Source organism: Protopterus annectens, chromosome 4.part0 (assembly GCF_019279795.1).
Source record: "Protopterus annectens isolate FY-2018-M chromosome 4.part0, PAN1.0, whole genome shotgun sequence".
Taxonomy (NCBI): domain Eukaryota; kingdom Metazoa; phylum Chordata; order Ceratodontiformes; family Protopteridae; genus Protopterus; species Protopterus annectens.
Window position 1 is genome coordinate 501,978,458 of NC_056733.1, and position 22,510 is coordinate 502,000,967.

A 22,510-nucleotide genomic window follows, 5' to 3' on the forward strand; every position below is an offset into this window, starting at 1 on the left:
TCTCCCAAGCAGAAAGGCTCATGGTTTGGGGGTATGCATCACCCTATACAGGAGGCAAATGCTGGAAAATGTGGTTGTGTTACGGTTTCTGTGCCAGGCTCAAATACGCTGCAGATATCGGTGCACAACACAGGGGTGCATGAACACTCCAATCCAAGAGGTACATCTGTCAGTTGCAGTGATATGCTCAGCCAAGTGATTCTGTCCCTGCTCAACAGCTCCCCCCTCCCCAAGTGATGCAGCAGGGGCATGAAACCCTTCCCTGCACATGATACAGTCAAGATGTTATCTAGTTATTGAAGCTACTCTATTCTCATGATACTGACATCACATTAAACCTCTACATCAGCAACAATGGTAAATGATCCATGCAGTGCTACCTGCACTATCAAAACTGCAGTCTTGTCAAGACTTCCTTCCCAGTCAGTTTTCAACTTTCCATTTCCGGATGAATAAAATACAGCAATCCACAACACTAATCAAATCTAAAAGAAAAGAGTCAAATGAAAGGCAGAGACTACCATCATCAGCCTAGCTGAAACATTTCATTCCATGTGTCCTAGAAGAAGCTTGTAAACTGTGAACAAGAAACGGGCTCAATAATGACTTCTGAGGAACTCCACTAGACATGGCAACTTTCTCAGCTCCACTAATCCTGCAGGCAACTTGGAAGAGATCTGCCTAAAATGTAGGAATTGACTGGACACTTCATTGGCCAACAGGGCTGAAGCCCTTACTGTGAAAAAGGTGACCAGAGTTTTACTAGTGCTCCAACACACCTACTGGCACTAGCATGGGGGAAGGAGAGTAATGACAAGGCTCCACAGGAGAGAGTATAAGGGCAGGTTGGGGACACATGAGCAAGGCATGGGAGACAGTGCAGTCTTGAAGCACTGTGTGTTTTGGGCAGGCAGCATAAGTAATGTGCCACCATGTAGGGAGGGGCAGATCTCTCACTATGCCATTGCACTCGCCCCGTGATGTCAGTCTAGCATGACAGATGCAGTAGAGCCTAAGAGAACAGCTTTAGGGAGGGAAGCACATTTGATACTGCAGGTAGCCTGACTTCTCTCCATCTCCAACAGATGCCACACCTACTTACCCTTCCCACCGTGTCAAGGTGGCTTCACCATAAGAGTGGTACTGGGTTATGGATGCTAGACAATTCCCATTCCTACTCCAGCAAGCTAGCCCAAATGGGAAGTAGCACCACCAAGGTAGGAGAAACTGGAGGGGAGTCTATCACCTGATGGTCAAGGTGCAGCACCCCCCCCCCCAAAAAAAATGAACAAACTGATCCAGGTAATGAATATCTAATCAGAAACTGACAGAAAAAAATGCTGTAGACAGGTGAATAAAAACCAAGAGAAAAGAAAATGTTTTCCTTCTTGCTCTTGGGACATCTATTCATCCACAACCCCTATACTGACAGTTTTGGTGTTGTGCCGAGACTAATTTTGACACTTGTTTTATAAATCCGTCTGATGGATGCAAATACCTGGCAACTGATAATGTCACTGGATTCAGAAATAATGAAACTACTGCTTCAGAACAGCCTTCACTGGAAGGTATGTTATGGACCCAAAATGAAAAAAATATGATCTGAATCGGGGGGGGGGGGGTCAATTAAAGTGTTTTAAAATTATTTAGAAATTGTGGTTATGCCATTCACACATACAAATAGACAACTTGAAGGGATCTGCCTAAACCTCTAAGCAGAAATTGACCAGATACATCATTGGCAAGAGGGAGACACACACACACACACACACACACACACACACACACACACACACCATTAACTAATTCTCAGATCAACAAATACATTTTCAGGGCAAAAATGACTAATGATCAGTGTGAGTGTGAACAAATGTAATGCCAAAATGCCAAAGCAGTGATATCATTTGCATGAAGTCTTCAGATGCTTACTCCAAAACTATAATGTATATTACTAAAACCTGGAAATGTTGCAAAAGCTGTAACAGCCAAACACATACAAACAAATAAATAATAAAAAAAAAAACACTTTCCTGCACTAAACTACATAACAGTTCCATCAGGAAATGAGTGCAAAGACAAGTTTCATGCTATTTACCTGGAGGTCTGAGCTCTACAAATAGTGATGCCTGGACATACAAACCTTTAAAACAGCAGTACTACTATCAAGAAAACAAAGATCAGCACTCCATTTTAAGATCTAAACAGTGAAATTACAGTTTATTTGTAATTATTTTTTTAATCTTTATGTATTCGTTTTTTTTTTTTTTGTTTTTGCTTGTACTGTTTCTGAAGGGGCACCACAGAACATTATTGTCACCTGTTAGACAGACTTTCTCTTCACATTTTCCCATCTCATATCAAACACACATATAGACATACACACATGAACACATAATTACTGTTTACTTTAGTAAATTATTGCACCTTTCTAGAATATCTTCCTATGGACAACTGGAGTTTGACAGAAAATAGTTTTAGTCATGCAGCAAATAAAAATGATGTGCTATTTATCATTGTATAACACAGAAGTAATACTAAAAATGTCTGTTTCTAGTTTCACCTTAACACATACAGCAATGTTTACAGCCACAAATAGAGTCTCATAAATAGCTTGAAGTGTTGAATATAGTAAACAAATTCAAGTGAAAACAGATGCAAGTACAAAGGAGAAACAATACAGTCAAGAAAATGCTGCTGAAGGGGGATAGAAAAGGGACCTGTACTCAAAATGACTGAACAACTCAAGATAAGCATTAAATACAACTATAGCAGTATATTTAAGGGGGAACAAGGCAACAGCAAATCTTGTGTTAAGAAGGCATGCCTAGACTTCTGTTAAAAGGGGAGAATGTTCATAGTTGCACACCGGGTGGTGACAGTTTCTCAGACATAGAACATTACTGGATTCTGATTCTAAACACAGAGGCACCACACGAGACAATGCAGAGAGTCTGTATAAGAAGCAAAGAGGAAAGGCAGCACAGATGTTAGAAATCTGAATGAAAACAGCATGACCAGTCACAGACATAAGGTTGTATGTTCAAAAATTAGAAGAAAGCAGACTGGCAACTGTGCTACAAAAAGTCTTCACAGCTCAGTCTAAGTTAGTGAGCACGAAGAGACAAACTACACTATAGGCACTACTCCATTTATTAGACATAGTTTTAATAGTGCTTTAAAAACATAGGTCTAAAAGGTAGACTAGATTATCAGAGGTACTAATTTACTAATTTGATTCATCTGGAAAACTCAGTAAATAAAACACAGAACAATGCAGTTTCGAACCTGACAAAAAGTATTTAATACATTCATCAACATAAAATAAATGCTAAGAAAAGAGTCTAATACAGGCAACAGTGAGTAAATAACCTGTAGTGCACTCAGTGGGGTTTAATCCTGGAGAACTGCTAAGAAACCAACTTCAGGCACATGTACTTTGTGCTCTGTGTTGTTTGTATCCTAATTTAGTAAAGTACTGCCATGCAATTATTTCTTTCCAGAGCAATATCTACATATATCTAGCCAGATTTTGACCAAAGGAAATACATGTTCTCATTTCTCTCCTGCTGTAAGGTTTATATGCACATATTCTTAACTTCAAATGAATAATCAGTACTTCTTATAGGATCACATGAAGTTGCTATGCTATTGGCCCTGATGCCCTTATAAACCTAGCCAAGAGTTTAGCCCATGTTTAGCCAAGTCAGCACCCAATGCCGATTCCAGCAGGGACACAGGTGGAATCCCAGGGGGTGTATTTTCTGTTTCCCATCCAGTTATCCAGGTTGCACTTAAAAAGGGATAATGAGGTGCTCTGCTTGATATGGAGAGGAAGTCTATTCCACAGATGGGGGGGGGGGGGGGGGTCTCTGGGACACAAATCTGTCCCGCCAAGTCCTACTGATGTCACAGACCAGGCTGAGATCGTGAGTGTGTATTCCTCGAGTTGAGCTTGACTTGTGGATATGCAGCAGTACCATCAAGGCTTTGTATGCCAGACAGAGGTCACCTCTGAGGAGTCTGTAGAGGGACAGGGGTTTTAGCCTGTCAGTGTAAGATAATGTTTGAGGCCCTGGATTCTCTTTGAGTGGGACATGCTAAGATAGTTCTTATACTCACTAGCTCGGAATGACTACACATTTTCTGAAATCCCTAGGGTCTGCTAGGCAGAAGAATATTACCATGGTTATTGAACAATAACTGACATATTATATAAGTTCATAAGGGTACAGTGGCCACCAAATAATATCTCTGTTATAATCTCCCACTTTCACGTCCTAAAATACCAACCCATATCCAGCTTACTGTAAAGGCCTTACAAAATTTTACCAGCTTTAATAATCCTTTCATTGAAATCCCATATTCCTCTCCTGTGCAGGTTACTGTAACACTTCACAGCTTTCACCAGCTCTTAAAGTTGGATATTCCATTATAAAGGCACTCACAACAGTGCTGTAACATCTGCTGGGAGTGCTGAAGCACATGCCACCAATTACTCCCTAAACCTTGAGGAAGCAGTTTCACTGAAACATATGTTACCTTTTTGTATCCCCACAATCCTCAAAATTAAGTTCCAGAAGTATTACTACACAAAAATCAAATTTTGTGTCCATAGGCTACCATTCTGATTAAGTAAATCAATGTCCATAGGATATATGCAAATGATCCCTTAAGGACATACGAGTGGCTTTTGAATGCCAATGACTTTTTACGGTTGACTTTAAGTCTTTATGGGTAAATTCAGGCCAGTACCATGACTTTAGCATTTTCAAGTCTTTATGGGTACATTCAGGCCAATAAAGCCTCACTGGCATGAAAGTATCCATACAGACTTAAAAAGCCAAAAGTAAAGTCAAAGAAAGTCAGAAGCCATGTAGCTGAAACAATGTTACCATTTACATATATGCTATGTGGCTCCACTGCAGGAGGGTTAAGATATTATACTGTGAAGACTCTAGTTTGGCTAAGTCTTTCTTGAAGTTTTTACTGAATGGTTCGTCTTCGTGACCTTTTTACTTTTTGCTTGAATTAAGTATATCAAGACGGTCAGTGGGATAAATCAGGTAAAAGCTAAAATACACTGCTTCACTGAGGCATTCACAGTAACCACTCCCTCTCTTCGAAGTTGCATCCAACTCCTAGAGTGAGCCCGTGGGCAGACTCGGATAGCTATGGTGTTTTCAAGACAAAGGGGGGAAACAAAAGCAGGTTTAAAGGCCTTCCTTCTGCATTCCACACACCTACAGGCAATTTGCAGTGCTAGATCCACCTTACAGCATGTCTTTGGACTGTGACTACAAACTGGAGTAAACCCACACAAACAGAGGGGGTACATAAAGACACCGCACAGAAGGCACCCCAACTGAGAAATACGTTCATAGGTAGGTACTAGGCTATTGGCCCTAGGGCCTATATAAGCCTAGCCAAAAAGGTACCCTGGCTTTCGCCACCCAAGAAAATTATTTCCTGTCCCTCTGTCGAGCAGAGCCACAGAGGTGATCCCAGGGGTGAATTTCCCATCCAATCATCAAGATTTTTCTTGAAGAGTGCTAATGAGGAACTTTACATAGATGGGTAGCTTGTTCCAAAGTATGGGAAGTCTCTGGGACAGGAATCTATCCCTCCAACATGTTCTGTTTATTGTGGTGACAAGGTTTAGGTCCCTAGAGCGTGTAACTCGGAGGGATTGGGATTTTTTTTAAGTGGAGCATGTCCAACAGATCTGGGTTTGACATAGCTTTGTATGTGTTAGGCAGAGATTGCCTCTGAGTAGGCAATATGTGACAGAGTAAAGCTGGAGTTTTTCTAGATGGTCTGCGTAGGGCATCTGTTTGAGGCCGGTAATCCTCTTTGTGAGGTATTTCTGCGGCCTTTCCAGTTGTTGTAGATGTCTTTGTGAGGTACATAACAAAAGGGGCATTGTACTCTATAATTAGTCTAATGAGTGACGAGCAGAGGGAAACAATGACCTGTTTTTGCCTGGATGAGAAACCTTTTGTGATGAGGTGTGCCACGTAAAAAGATTTCCTGACTACTGTGGCAATGTGATTATTAAAGGAGAGACTACTGTCCACCTGTGTCCCAAGGTCTCTTATCACACTTTCGGTGTTAAGTAGACTACCACCTATGTGGTAGCTCATGGGTACAGAGTTTTTACCAAAGGGGATGACAATGCACTTTTTGGCATTGAGCTTGAGGCCATGGCTTTAACACCAGGCATCTGTCTCAGTGAGGCCCTTTTGTAGGATGTCCACATCGTTAGAAGTTTCGATTATGGCTCCTAGTTTGCAGTCATCTGTGAGCTTTGCTAGCCAGAGACCTTCTGTGTTAGCCTGTACTTCAGAAAAGTAGATACCAAACAGGAGAGGACCCAGGACTGAACCCTGTGGTACTCCACTTGTCACTGGTCTGAAGTGGATTTGGAGTCTGCTACTTTCACAGTATGGGTTCTGCCAGTTGGCAACCCACCTTGTGACATAGGGATTTATACCTAGTTTAGTGAGTTTATCTATAATTCTAGAGTGGGGGATGGTGTCAAAAGCCTTGGCGAGATCTAGATAGGCTGTGTGAACCATCTTACCCTCGTCTACGGCTTTGGTGACTGCTTCAAAGAAGTCTATCAGGTTTAGAAGACATGATCTGCCTTTTACAAACCCGAACTGGGTGGGGGTCCAGGGTTTGGAGATTACCAATGTCTTTGTTTATAAGTTCCATGGCCTTGCAGACCAGGCTCGTTAGGCTAATGGGGCAGTAGTTCCTGGGGTCCGTGGTGGCTCCCCCTTTGTGGAATGGGATAACAGTCGCTGTGTGCCATTCAGTGGGTACAAAGCGTGAGGTGAGGCTATGACTGAACACCTGCCAGATCATTCTGTAGTTCATGTAGAATGCAGCCTGGGATTTTGTCAGGTCCCATGGATGCTGTGTTCTTGGCTTTGGAGAGTGTGCTTTTTACCTGTGCAGCCGTGTTTACAGGAACTTTGCATTCTTCCGGTATAGAGACGGGACCTTTAGGGGGTAAGAGGGGGGTAAAGTTAGCACTGAACCTATCTGCCAGGATGTTGGTAATACCAGTTGGTTCTGTACATTTAGTGCCATTGTGCTGTAACTCATCTGGAACTGGAAAACCTTACTGTGAGGCGGCATCACTGTCTATTGTGCCACTGGCTACATTCAAATACAGTCAGTGCAGGGTATTCTTAAAGCAGTCACAGTGAATACTAAAAAGAGAACACTGCTGAACAGAAATGATGGTGGTAAAGAGCTAATGACAACAGATAAAAGTATCAAAAATAAAGTAAACGTCTTTAACTATGGCATTAGATGTGGGGCACCCTCTACAGTGTAACATATCACACTGCCTTCAAAAGTCACCGTCATCCGATAGCTGAACTACAGTGGTGTACTGGAATCCTCAGATAAAACAGCTGTCATTGCCATCACAATATTACAATGTAAAAAACACAGACAAATAAGAGACAGGACTGAGAACTGACTCACTGAAAATATCCCTTAAATGCCCACACATCATTACAGATAAGAAACTAGATAACATAGATAAACTAATTCACAACTGGTCTGTGAGTGTAGTGTGTGACTAATCCATGGTAAATTTAAAGACAGTAATTTGAACCATCCACAGAGTTTAAGTCATTGATAAAACAGGCCTTTCTTGCAGCCAGCCCTCACCATCAACACTAGCCCAGTCTTGAACTCAGGTCATAAGCATCATAGACAAACAATTCACCCCTGCACCAATGGGCCAACAAAACAAGTGAGAGACAGCTTTTATTAAACTGTACAGATGAATGCTGGGGTCACACAAACACAGCAGTTGCACTTACAAACCAGTATTCCACACTGTAAAACAATGATGGGCCCATTAAAATAAAAACGCCACTAAGGCAGTCATGATGACATTAAATAATTACAATAAAAATCAGCTTTACAGGAAGGCAAAAGCAGTCACGCAACAAAAAGTTCACTGCAAAGTTTTCCAAGACTACAAAAAGGACCGACAGAGAAATATCTGACACTCACTCATTTCTGGAAGATGTCACAAATGGTCGGTCAGACATGCCAGAACTGATGCTCAGTAAAGATTTTGGAGCACTCCTTAAAATACACAGCTTTCAAAATTGACTAAAGCCGTAGAATGAGACTGTTCTTAAAGACAACAGCTAATTTATGGATTAAATTACCTTCAGAAAATTTGTCTTTACTGTACTAATTTTTCAAAGGAACAAGCCAGTCCTTTATATAGTGAGGTCATTAGGAAACTAAAACTGCATATTGGGGCCAATGGATGTTAATTCTGACTGCTAATCTGATACAATACAAAATGAACTGCGTATATATGAAAAAATTTCTAAGAAGTTGGCATTTTAGGAATAGAACAATAAAGCTGCATAAATTATTGTTTTTCCTAATTATCTACTTAGGCAGTCAAACTATACTATAAAATGCTATAAACTTCAAACTTAACCTTAGTTTTAAAATGCACAACTAAACAGACTTCCCTACAGTTGGTTGAGATGGAATTCCTCAAGCTTCATTTGCCCGCAGGAAAAAGGATTGAGAGCCAGAACTTCAGCTACTGTTATCCACAGGAAATTACTTATTCTGGGAGATTCCCCCTTCTTCAAACTGTTTCAACCATGGAGTTAGTCTATAAGTTTGGGGGGGGTGCCCCCTCCCGCACATCTGGGAGTGAAGGAAAGTTTCCCCCTGTAAAAAAAACTCTTAAAGTTAAATCTTTCATGCTTGTGTTTTGGGCATTATTTTGTTATTTTGGATCAGTCTAGATCTGGCTGTCAATGAGTCATAGGAGAACCTAACTAATGGTATCTACAACTTATTTTGAATCCTGGAATTTCAACTCCTGAAAACAGGATGTCTTTATTTCAAGGATCAAAAAGAAGTAGCCATAACCCTTAAATGTGTTTATGTACAGCGTCCTTAGTTCAACCTTTAATTACAAATGTAGATATGACACACCTGCAGTTCCTAACAATTGTCAATGACCCTAATCCTCATTAAACAAAAATACTTTAACTGTCCAATCCTACTGGAGATAACCCTGGGACAAGGGTCAAGGGTTGTATGGTAATTTACTGAAAAAGTCTACTTTTACTCATCAAAAAAACAAATGAGCCAGAACGTATTCCTGCAGTGGAGCGGTTCAAAGTAGAGAACCAGCCCTGTATTTATCACAGGATGCACTCATATGGACACACTAGGCCTTGGGGCTTGTTGCCCAATACTGAGGGCTTCAGGGAACAAAGCCTCATAAAGTACTCATCTGAATGTGGATTCCTACATTCACATTTTTGGTATTATATTTTTGACAAAATGCCATACATCTGAATTAAGCCTCTTATGCACCAAATTATCTACAACCCATGACGACTAGAAGGGGTGGTGGTTTATCATTTTTAGTCTGCATTCTAGTCTGAAAGACAAAATACAGGGTGGCCTAAAGGTCAAGGTGTTTGCCTTGCAAGCAAAAGGTGCAGGGTTTGAGCCTCACAAGGGATAAATGGCTAGGCTTAAAATGGCTCGCAAGGGCAGTTAGCTTAGTACTAATCTATGAACTATAAAGGTGGATATCTGAAAGTGAATCAATAACTGAAAATGTAGCAATCAGCAAAAAACTATTAACATAAGTCTGTTCACTGGTATACACCATAACACTTTATGAGATAATTAAACATTTAGGTTTATAATTGTCTAAACAGTTTCTCTATAGCTGCTATCTTGTACTTAATTGTGGACAGCTGTTTTATGAAATTTATGATTTTATGATCATGTGCATTTCTTCTCCCTAAATTTGATACTCTAATCATTTGAACTATGCACGTGTACATGCACAGCCACCTGCCGGGCAAAATAATGTTTCTTCAAGCCTCTCCACTATTTAAGAAAGTCGGTTATATAGTCCCAGATGAATAATAACTATAGATTTAAATACCAATCAACTATACCACTCAACTATACATATTTTGCCTCATATTTGTGGTCCCTTTCTCATAAAATTGTGGCTGGAAAATAAATGAGAACTCATTGAGGGTTGAGGTCAGAAATCAATGACAGACATTTTAGTTTCAGACTTCATACCCTTTAAAAAACGCATGCTATGCAAAACCTGTTATTTTATCAATTTGCTAAGTTTGTAAGTGCAATGTTTAAAAAGCGTTACTATTTTTGGGCCTTTGTCCTCCCATTATTGATGGCTTTGTCCAGATTTCTTGCTCTAAGAGGTTGAGAAGTATGCTACCAACTGTCCTTGATTTTACAGTACGTCCCTGACTTTGCCTCATATTTCAACTCTGTCCCTCGTATTTTTTTTGATTTTGTGGTACATTACTGAGGATTACAGTTGGTCAGTTAGTTCGTACGGGTTATTGTGCAGAAAATCCACGCTGATGCAAATCCTGTTGTATACAATAAAATAATGTTTAAAACTGGTTTTGACGTCTGGGGCCTTTGATCCCATCAGTGAGGAAGTTGAGCTGCATGCTTACATAAGGGCCACGCCTCTTTGCTTTCAAGAGTGCATTTTACGAAACATTATGCTGCTGACGTTGGGCCTGAACATACCAATGACTAATAGCACTTTTATAACGTGCTCGTCTGTTATTTATTACTGATGATGAATTTAGTCCAAAATAATGTGATCCCTGTAATAAAACTGATGAACAAGAAGCAAGAGTAGAGTATTGTGAAAAAAGTATCCAGTACAGCAAGCCAAATCGCTGCCAGTCCCAACTAAAGGACTGAAATCTGTCAGTGACAAGGATGCTGTAACGTTTCACTATACCAATCATCCTCGGCCATTGATAAACGGCCTCTTCCCAGCACCTATCATTTTACATATTATACTGAAAGTGCAAATGCAGTTCATGGCGCACCCGAAAAGATACCCTAATTTGGAAATTCTCATTCCCACACACGCGGAGCTCAGGCTCATAGACCCCAGTACTGAACATGGCAGACGCCTAACTGACCATGACCAGTGCAGGTGTAAGTTATATTATAGTTTCATATTCTGAAGAACAATGACAAAACAGCAATATACTCACCTCCACCACTTCGGTAGCACAAGTAAGGGAATCGCCATACATTTCCGAGCCCCACCGCATAACCTATACATGCAAGGGTGAACTCCAATCGTCGGCCCCACGTTCCCCTGGCAGCAACACCCTGGTCCGTGCTTGGAAGTAGTGATGACCCCCCTTCTTTTATTCCGTTGCTATCCCCCTTGCTATGCCAAGGGCAACCTCTCTTTGCCCGAGTATTCCCTGAGCCTGATAACAGGTCTGTGTTCTGCATTCCGACCCCCATAATAACGGACTGTGAAACTACAGAGCGGTCTTCTTGGCGTAACCAGATAATTATTATGCAACTGACTCCAGCAAAACAACTGCAGATAAAATATAAATAAGCGCAGTAATAATATTAGAACCACCACAACATGTGTAACTGTGCAGCTGTGTTCTTTTGTTTCTGTTATTTTATAACAGGGGATTCAGACTGTCCTTGAAATGTGAGAAAACACTAAACAGTGTAGTAAAACCTCCCAGGATAACACAGCACCTCTCTATCTCCCTCACTCGCAATAACACAGTACCCTGACTACTTCCCCTGTTGTACTACCTGTCCACGGCACGCTCTTTTATTGTCGGCGAAAAGTCGTCACGTGGGCGATTCTGACCGCGAGTGCTGCTGTCTTCGTTGAATGAAAAGGAGGTGCGCCTAGAATGCAATGTGATTACGGTAAATAGCAGCGGACTATGTAGAAGACGGGATACGGCAACTTTTATTTCCTTTGATGCCTGGCAATCTACTGATCATTGTTGTCTGGTCCATACTAGGGTTACCACCTGTCCCACTTTGTGAGGGACATTCCCTCTTTGGGCAGTTATGTCCTGATAAAAAATTGTAAAAATGGCAAATGTCCTGAGATTTTAGGACAAAATTATTTCCTATATTTTATGTAATAGTTTCATAAAACAGTTATTCTGTATCTAAAATACCTAAATGTTATAAGAAACAGAATAAGCAACTAAAATGCTACAAGAATAAGCTTTTATTTAGGCAAAAAAGTTAAGTTCTAACCTTTGTACTGACCGTGGGTATGTGTCGGCGTGTAAAATATGATGTTTGTACCTAAAATGTCCCACTTTAGCCATTTGAAAAGGTGGCAACCCTAGTCCATACTTGTCAGACTTGAGCATTAAATAGTTTGGCAAAAGAAGCGAAGGTCTTATGAGACAATACTTATTCTTTCGGCTTTTCTCGGTTAGCACAGCGGATCACCTGTCCGCTCATGATTGGTAGTGGAGTTTTGCCAGCCCGGGGCCCAATCTTCCACAGAACGCGCGCACACACGCGCGCGTCTAGGACCAATTTAGAGTATCCAATCCACCTACAGCACAATATGGGACAATACAATTAGCATAAAAACTTATGTAGGTTTGGCTAAGTGTTTAATAGCTAAACACCCTTATCGAAGTCTGACTTTATAATGAAAATGAGTTAACTTTATTTTGAATCGCAAGACTCCTGAATCATGTCTGTGTCTGCACTGTAATGGAAGGTCGGATTTCGCACTCGGACGCTCTGTTTTTTTTTCGGTTTAAAGAAATTAGTTGATATGTAAGCTCTGGATAAAACAATGTATTACAGCAAAATAGTGTAGGCTCTCTCAGCAATTTATTGTGCGTGGAAATTGTTTAATGAATCGCAATGACGTATATAGTAAGACTAAGACATGAGCTGATATGAGTAATTTGTTTTATTTAAGCCTTTGCTTTAATGGACATTTTATACTGGGTTATTTTCAGTCAGTGTATCCTAAATGGAGTTTGATGTTGTTTTCTAGAAGAGTCGCATAAGTAAGGCTGGTTTGGTTCATGAACAACCTGAGATAGAATACTGCTCCTCCAATTTTACAGTTGTAGCCATAAAGTTATTATGTAATGCAAATAATTATTAAAACATTGTTACATCAAAAAGCACATAGTTATTGATATACATTTATAAAGCAGTGCTATTTAGTTATTTGTTTAGAATGCTCAGTGATGCTTGATTTTTGGTATCACATTTCAGAATGTTTATAATTACACATATAAGCTTGATATTTGAAAATCTTCTCAGGCATCACAATAGCATTTGATGGGGGGTTCTGGGATTTTAAACAGTTGCCAGAGAAGGCTAGTTAATCTATGTAAAGTTAGTTTTGACAGAGCATTTATATACTATTACTACTACTGCACCACAGCCTTCTCACATTTAAGAATAAGACTGTTCAGCTATCCGTCTTGTGTTTCAGGAGCTTTCTACTTGTTTGAGCATCGCTCAGCATTGCGCAATTGTGCGCCACAGCTGGACGGATACATTCAACAGTTTCTCCCTTAGATATAGCTGTAGCACATTAGTGTAGCCCTCATTCTTAGTACTTTCCTGGTCAAATAAATATTGCTAGTGAGCTGTAACCTATTAAACCTCCAGCAAAAAAAACAAACAAACAAAAAAAAAAAAACAAAACAGCAGAAATATACATCCACTGAGCTCCTCCTTGATCAGTCCTGAAAAGCTGATAACAGTTCTTCAATATAGCATTACGGACAGTTGGACTACCCTTGTTTCTCCTGCCAACCTTGTTGACTTGGGTCTCTTGAGGCGGTGTAGCAATTGCTTCACGTACACTGACAACTTTCTACTAATAAGTCAGTCTAGTACAGAGTGCAAGGTTGCACAGCAACAAGTACCATTATGACTCTGTCATAGTTCATGTTGGAGTGAATGACCTGAGACATACCTCACTGGACAGTATGAAGAGAGACAGGATTGGACTCTCTGAGTATGTATCCCAGGCAGGTATGTTCCTAGCCTTGAGCAGCACACTACCCTCACCTAGAATGATGCCACAGTATAAAAAAAAATGATTGATTTCAATTGGCTTAGTTTTTGATATCATTCAAATAAGATCCAGTTTCTGTCAGCCTGGGAAGCCATGGTCGACAAGTCTTGCTGCTTTGCCAGAGGCAGCTTGCACCTGACAGCAATAGGCTTTGGTTGCTGGCCTAGCCCATAGTGCCTTTTTCAGGCAAGGTCTCGAAAACAAACTTAACAACGTGAAATTTGCCAATCATAACAAAATAAGGGTCATGCTACTAAATGCTAGGAACATAAACCAAAAACTGCCCACCCTGAAAGCACTTATATCACTGGAAGATGTAGATGTCGGTGCAGTCACAGAAACCTGGTTCAAGGCCTCAGAGAGTACCCCGGCCTTGCAAGGCTACAATGCCTTCCACACCTTCAGACCACAAAATAAATGCGTGAGCATGAAAGGAGGTGGTGTTTCTGTCTATATCAGAGATAAATTCACCTCCCGTCTAGTTAGACCGGACAATTCCATGGAGTTACTCCAAGTACAGGTTACCGTGGATAAGACCCTCATTCAAGTCATAGTCATTTACAGAGCCCCTATCCATGGCTCATGATGCGCACAAAGCCTACTTGACCAAACTGGAGTCAATCCAAATATTCCCAAACATTCTGGTTATGGGTGATTTCAGTTATCCCACCATCAGCTGGGAAACCTACGCTAGCCTAACTCAGCGCAAAAGTTCCTTGACTTTGTTAACTCAAATGCCCTAAAACAAATTGTTCATACCCCGACAAGAGGAACAAACATACTAGATCTGGTCCACACTAACATGTCAAACAGATGCACTGCCACAAATGTTGGACCCTCATTAATTAAATATGGCCACAAATCTGGCACCTTCGAGTTGGCAGTAACACCAGAACTCACAATGAGCGAAATCAGGCTAAAAAACTTCACCAAGGCAAACTATACCCTCCTAGGTGAAGGTATAACTGCATTCCAAGCTCCACCCCCCAGCTGGCAGTGGTAACTACACCGAAGCTTACACTAAAGCCCCATGCAATCACTTGCATAAGTGTATAGACTTAGCTGTAAATCCAAAAGGAGTGCAGTCCCAGGAAGGAAGACCTCCGAACTAATAAAACCAGCTTTATTGTCACAAAACACCCGAAAAACACAATGACATTAACGCTCTTCCAGGATTAATCGCGTTTTCGTCCCATCCACTGGACTTCATCAGATGCTAACATAAATTAACACAAACATTTATATACCTCTATTAAAACCAATAAACCAATGAAAAAGCTTCAATTAAATTTGAATGCACAAATCAATTTACATTTTGGACTTATAAATATTCATAAGTTCATCCTTCCATATATTTATACAATAAAATAAATATCCATCCATTAAAATAATTTAAATAACTCCATATTCTTATAAATAATTTAAAATACAATTAAATATTAATAAATACATTATTTTATATATATAAATCTAAAATCTTATATTAATTATATGAAGGTTCCATATTAAGGAAATTGTGAGACAAAGGATTTAGTATACCTTGCCATCTGTGAAAAGTGTGGGTCTTTCTATATAGGTAAAACCGAGAGAACCTTAAAAAGAAGAGTTTATGAACATACCTATGACATAATAAAGGAAAAGGAAACAAATGCATTATATAAACATTCAAAGGTATGTAAAGAAAATAAATTTCACTTTCTAGTAATTGAACAGATAAAAGATAGGATTAGAGGGGGCCCATGGGAGGATACTATTGGGTATAGAGAATTGTGGTGGCAAGTGACAATGGAAGCAAGCAAATTCCCAGGCTTAAACGAGCATGTGTCTATCTTGCCCCTTTTGAAATTAAAGGCAGCTAAATTATGAATTTATGTGTTAGTTTTAATACAATTTTGTACCAACAGATGGAGGTGTTGTGCTATGAAATGTGGTTTTCCTTAATATGGAACCTTCATATAATTAATCCATAACATAGATGTGTTATAAAAGGGGTGTTGTTTGATTCACAAATGTATTCCGTGAGAAGGCGAAGGCCGAGGTACCAGAATTAAAAAAAGATATTTATACAGTTGGACTGCCTGTGTTGTGTTCCAGTATTTTAGTACTTGTATTTTGGAGAGTGTTTTTTGGTCTACATGTCGCTCAACACAACAGCAGTTACCCCGTTGGGTGCAACACATCAGATTCAACCAGTTAATTTTATTTCCATTTGGAAGGAGAGAGATGAAAAATTGGCATTGAGCGACCCTTGGGTTGGTGCTTCAAATGACTGTTCAGGAAAATATGAGGAACTTGAAAAGGCAATGATCAAGGAGGTTACGACCTTCTATGATTTAAAATTATTGGAAAAGTGCATTAGTTCTAACATTACACCAAGAGGCTTGAGAGTGGAACGTCTTCCTGCCTATGAATTTGCAGAGGATGAGGCTGACTTATCCTCTGAGTGGAAAGCCATCTCTTTAAAATGCACTCTAAGCTGGCTAGGAGTGTTGGTCAAGAGAAATGAAAGGATTTTAGATAGAGTTCGTGCCTCTATCTTACAGTTGCAGAAAACGCTTGTAGAAGAGAGCTCTGTCAGCGCTTTCGAAAAAAATATGATCGACATCAAAGGAAGGGTTGCTAAAGTGGAGTCGGAGGTCATTTCACATAAAAGAAGAAAATTTGTTCGTGATACTAAGGACCACGAGTCTGGCAAGTTGTTTTCCTGGCAATACAGCTTTAAGAAAAAGCGCAGCGTGAGTCGTGACGTCAGAGGGGGCCCGAGGTTAGGTGCAGCTGGAGATACGTCGGCGTCTTCAGTGGAAATGGATTCTACCAGCAGAAAGAGCGTTTCTTTCGAGGATTTAAACTTGGAGCAGGAATCCGTTTCAGGCTTGAATGGAGGAGTTAATAATTCTGGACAAAGTCCAGTCCAAAATAAAGGGCGAGGACGGCGCTTTCAAGGCAAGGGAAGGAGGAGATAAGAGTGACTTTTCCAGAGAGAAAGTTTTGAATAACTGTTCATACGAGAGTGGTCATTTGCAGCAGATCCAGGGGGTTGTTTATAGTTCTTTTTCACAGTGTGACAGAGGTGAGCGTTTTCGCATTCTAAATCTATCTGACTGTGTTATCACTGACTTTGCTAAAAGGGTTTTGCACAAGGGAACGAAGTTTGTTCCCACGAGGTTTCCCTCTTTGGCAGACATTCTATTGGATGCAAAGGACTTTTGAAAAAATTGCATTTGAGAGTATTTTTTGCTGAGAAAGCAGATAATTTTGAAAATAATAATGTAGATTCAATTCTAGAGAGCTCTTTAATGAATATGTCTTTGCATGAAAATGATATGATAGATATATTTCCTGATGATGAAAGTTTTTTATGCTCTGCTGGTTTTGAATTCAACACTGGGTATGGTAGATTGGATGTTCCTAAAGTTCCTTATCAAAGCAATTTTATTCCGACCAAAATTAATGCAGCAATTTGTGTTTTTGAAAAAACACTGTTTAAGCAATTGGAACATGAATATGGAAAGTTTGCTAGGGGTGGAAAAATGTATAATTTAAACAAGGACGAGTGGAGGGCTTTGACAGAGTTAAAAGAGTCCAATGAGCATTACGTGTATACCCAAGCAGATAAAGGGGGCAATTGGGTAATTTTGGAAAAGCATCCTCTTCAGCCTTAACAGGCTAATAAAACAACATATCAAATCCTCTAAAGTTTCTTTTTGGAAATAAATCTAGCAAGCACAGCCAAGGATAACCATAAGGCCTTTTACAGCTATGTACATAGCCTAGAAGGTAGGACCCAAGCATGTGACTAGTGACTAAGGGTATCACACACACGGACTCCACAGAGATAGCAAACCTGCTAGCAGATAGGTTTGGTGAAAATTTCACTCCCTTATCCCCTCCAAACTTATCACAAACTTTCCCCCAAACTCCCTTGCTCACCCTACATATATGAAGAGCAGGTCATTAAAGCCTTGTCCAAGACAAAAAATACAGCCTCTATGGGACCAGATGGCATCCCAGGCTGTGTTCTAAACAGGCTAAAATGAACTAGCATCACCATTAAGTACCCTTTCCAATCATAGCCTAACCACAGACCTTACTCCTGCGGAATGGAAAACAGCAACAGTTATTCCCCTCCACAAAGTTGGCCTAGCAACAGACCAGGGAATTACAGACCCATAAGCTTGACCAGCCTCATCTGTAAAGCCATGGAACGTATCATTATGGACCTCATAAATAAAGACATAGGGGATCTCCAAACCCTCGATCCAACTCAATTCGTCTTCGTCAAGGGCAGATCCTGACTGCTAAATCTGGTGAATTTCTTTGAAAATGTGAACAGGGACATTGACAAGGGCAAAGTGGTGCACACAGCAAACCTCAACTTGGCAAATGCTTTCAACACAATCCCACACTCAGGCATTACCGATAAACATAGCAAACTGAGTGTAAACCCCTTTGTTGTAAGATGGGTTGCCAACTGGCTCACAAACCAGACACACACTATCAAAGTGGATGACTCCTCATCAACCAGCAGACCTGTCTCCAGTGGGGTGCTATAGGAGTCAGTGCTAGGCCCTCTACTGTTTGGTATATACTTAGAAGTTCAGGCCAAAACTAAGTGGTTGCAGCTGACCAAGTTTGCAGACGACTGCAAACTGGGTGCAATTACTGAATCTGGTACCTCGGCCTTCGCCTTCTCACGGAATACATTTGTGAATCAAACATATCAGATTATTGGAAATGGAGTCTAGATTTATTTTAAATTATAAAACTCTCTTTCCGAATGGGATGAATATGGAAATGTAATAAAATTCTTATATAGAAAAAATTTTTATATGGGAAATTTAATATTATATTCATATGAAGTAAAGTTTATGTTTAAATATAGGAAGTGGAATGTATTGAGCATAATTATTTCATATGTTTTTGTAATGCATTTAATGTACAATATTTTATAAACAATAAGAAGTCTGAGATTTCAAAGGTGAAGTCAGCAACCACACAGTAAAAATGTTATAGGTAAAATGTGGTTCATTTAGAGTAATTAAGAAGTGCTGGTTAATGGTTTTATTGAATCAATTATTTATGCAAATAACATAGATGTGTTATAAAAGGGGTGTTGTTTGATTCACAAATGTATTCCGTGAGAAGGCGAAGGCCGAGGTACCAGAATTAAAAAAAGATATTTATACAGTTGGACTGCCTGTGTTGTGTTCCAGTATTTTAGTACTTGTATTTTGGAGAGTGTTTTTTGGTCTGCAATTATTGAATCCCCAGTTGATGTCAGTATATTCCAGGAGAATCTTGCGCAGACCAGCGACTGTTGCCTTAGTTACAGTCTCAAACTGAATGCAGAGAAATGCATCATCATTCTCTTCAGCAAAAACAATCTCCCTTCACACTATCAAATCAACAACAATACCCTAAATACCCACAAAGTGGTAAGAGATCTTTAACTTTGACCACCATGTATCTACTGTAGTAAGGAAGGCTTTCTATATAGCACACTTGATTAGGAAAGGCATCGCCTCAAGAGCAAAGGATGTTATAACCCCTCAACACTCGGTACTAATCCAGCCCATAATTGAGAATAATGCCCCGTTCGGCATGTATCATACAAAGCACCTGCAGCAACTGGAGATACCTCAGAGGTTACTAACAAAGAAGATCAAGGAACTCCAGCACCAACTAAAGTCCTTGTCACTTACTTTGTATTGTATAGACTTCATAGGGGAGACTTATACCTGGCTTGCAGAGCAATCTCAGACCTAAAATTAATGAACTTGCTTTAAATCCATAAATCAAACAGGATTAGCATTACCCATTCCAGGGACCTAAATATGGCCTGTGACTTAAATAGGACATGCTGGAGGGACAGATTAGTCTCCCAGTGACTGCCACATCTTTGAAATAGGCTGCCAATTCATGTGAAGCATAGCACCTCTATGACACTATTCAAGAGAAATCTGGACAAGTGGATGGGGCACTGTAAATTCATACCATGGATAATGCCCACAACCTTTGTGCACATGGGCAGTCATTACAATCCCAACACAGATGGTGCAGTGGTGCAGTGGTGCAGTGGTAGCATTGTCACCTCACAGCAAGAGGTTCTCTGGTTCGATTGTTGGCTGGAGAGCCTTCTGTGTGGAGTCTGCATGTACTCCCTGCATTTGTGTGGGTTTCCTCCAGTTGCTTCGGTTTCCTCCTATGTTACAAAGACATATGTCTGGAGCATTTCTCCCTGGGCCTCCACTGAAAATTGGCTTTGTTCCAAGTTGGACTTTCCCAGTTAACAAATGTTAAGTAAATAAATAAATGAATGAATAAATTACTAAATGCTGTCCTGGGTATTGACTAGCATATATATATATATATATATATATATATATATATATATATATATATATATATATATATATATATATATATATATATATATATATGGATCACCTTCAGATGCCCGAAATCACATTTCACCGACACGGAATCCAACGGGTCGAAAACACCGACAACGCAGATGACCGACAAGGTGAGAACCCGACGGACTCGGTAAGTGTGCGATAGAGTGAGGGATTAAGTGTTAGGAAGTGGACAGGTAAGTGTGCGATAGTGAGGGACTGTGGGTTTAGGGGTGGGTTAAGTGAGTTAGGGTTAGGGTGCAGGTAGGGTGTGTGTGCGATAGTGAGGGACTGTGGGTTTAGGGGTGGGTTAAGTGTGTTAGGGTTAGGGTGCAGGTAGGGTGAGTGTGCGGTAGTGTCGGATCTTGGGGTTAGGGTTGGGTAAGTGAGTTAGGGTTAGGGTGCAGGTAGGGTGAGTGTGCGGTAGTGTCGGACCTTGGGGTTAGGGGTGGGTAAGTGAGTTAGGGTTAGGGTGCAGGTAGGGTAAGTGTGCGGTAGTGTCGGACCTTAGGGTTAGGGTTTGGGTTAGGGCTAGTGGATATGTTATGTAGTGTACTGTGTTGTTTACGTGTAGTGTGTTGGTGTAATGGTATTCAGTGTTTTGCGTTGTCGTTTTTTTTTGTTGTCGGTCTTTTGGTGTCGCTGATTTGCGTTTCGGAGGTTTGGCGTTTCGGGCATCTGAAGGTCATCCATATATATATATATATATATATATATATATATATATATATATATATATCGGTCTACCTGAGTTAGTCAACACGCCAGAAGACAGACAAGCGAATCGCGAGCCCCAGAAGATCGACAATTCAGAAGACCGACGCGACGGATGAAAACACCGACGCCGAGGATGCCGACATGGGAAAAGGCTGTGTAAGTATGCGGTAGTGACGGACGTTAGGGTGCGAGTAAGGTAAGTGTGGATATTGACGGTCTGTGGGGATAGGGGTGGGTTAAGTGAGTTAGGGTCAGTGCGCGGGTTAGGTAAGTGTGTGGTAGTGATTGTGTTTGGGTTAGGGGCGGGTTAAGTGAGTTAGGGCTAGGGAGCGGGTCAGGTAAGTGTGCGGTAGTGATTGTGTTTGGGTTAGGGGCAGGTTAAGTGAGTTAGGGTTAGGGCGCAGGTTAGCTGAGTATGCGATAGTGACGGACCTTAGGGTAAGGGTTTGGGTTAGGGTTGTAGATAGTTGTGTATGTGAGTTTTAGTGTGGGTTTGTAGGGATTTTGGTGTGCTTGTGTTGTGTGTGTGGTTTTTGGACAGGGAATGTGTTTTGTTTGTTGATTGTTGTGATTGTGGTGTGTGCAGTGTATGAGGTTTCGTGTTTGTGTACCATCGGTTATTTCGTTGTCGGGCATGTGAGGTTTCGTGTTTTTGCACTGTCAGTTATGTGGTTTCGGTGATTGCATTTTCGGTCTTCTGGCGTGTCGATTATGTCAGGTAGAACCATATATATATATATATATATATATATATATATATATATATATACACACACACACACACACACACACACACACACACACACAAACATACTCGGAGGCCTAAATAAAAATCTGTCTAAGCAGCAGAGACCTCCAAAGCAGACACCCAAGCAACTGCTACCCCAAAACAAAACACGTACAACACATAGCTCACAAAGCCAGTGTGCCAAACAGTCACAGCCCTTAAGGCTAAACAACACACCTGATACACTTGTAATAGGTGACTCTATCATCAGGCACACTGACGTCCTGCTCACCAGGCTGAACAAGGAGAAGGTCATGGTGAGCTGCTTGTCGGGTGCTAGGATCCGCCACATAACACTCAGGTTACTCCAAGGCAAGTACAAATATGACTCAGTCATTTTCCATGCTGGTGTGAATGACCTGAGACGTACCTCCCTGGACTACATGAAAAGAGACATAAAGGAGCTCTCTGAGCATGTAGCCCAGGCCGGTATGACCCTGACCTTGAGTAGCATCTTACCCTCACCAAGAATGATGCCACAATATGAAGACAAGATGATCAATTTCAACAATTGGCTTAAGTACTGGTGTCATTCAAAGGGGATCCAATGCCTGTCAGCTTGGGATGATATGCTCGACAAGCCACGATGCTTCGCTAGGGACAGCTTGCACCTGTCACCCCTGGGCTTTCAGATATTGGCAAAGGCTCTTGCTACCCCCATAGTGCCTTTTTTAGGCAAGGCTCAAAAGA

The 22,510-nt window shown here is 40.7% G+C and overlaps 1 protein-coding gene across 1 annotated transcript in view; it reads right to left on the bottom strand.

The window, feature by feature from the left end:
* The window catches only part of LOC122799397 (sodium- and chloride-dependent GABA transporter ine-like), a 372,008-nt gene extending 360,374 nt beyond the window's left edge, over positions 1 to 11,634 (bottom strand). The window contains exon 1 of the mRNA XM_044068418.1: positions 11,079 to 11,634. Coding sequence (XP_043924353.1) covers positions 11,079 to 11,340 — 262 coding nt within the window. The 5' untranslated portion in view covers positions 11,341 to 11,634. The remainder of the gene's footprint in view (positions 1 to 11,078) is intronic.
* Positions 11,635 to 22,510: the final 10,876 nt, after the last annotated feature.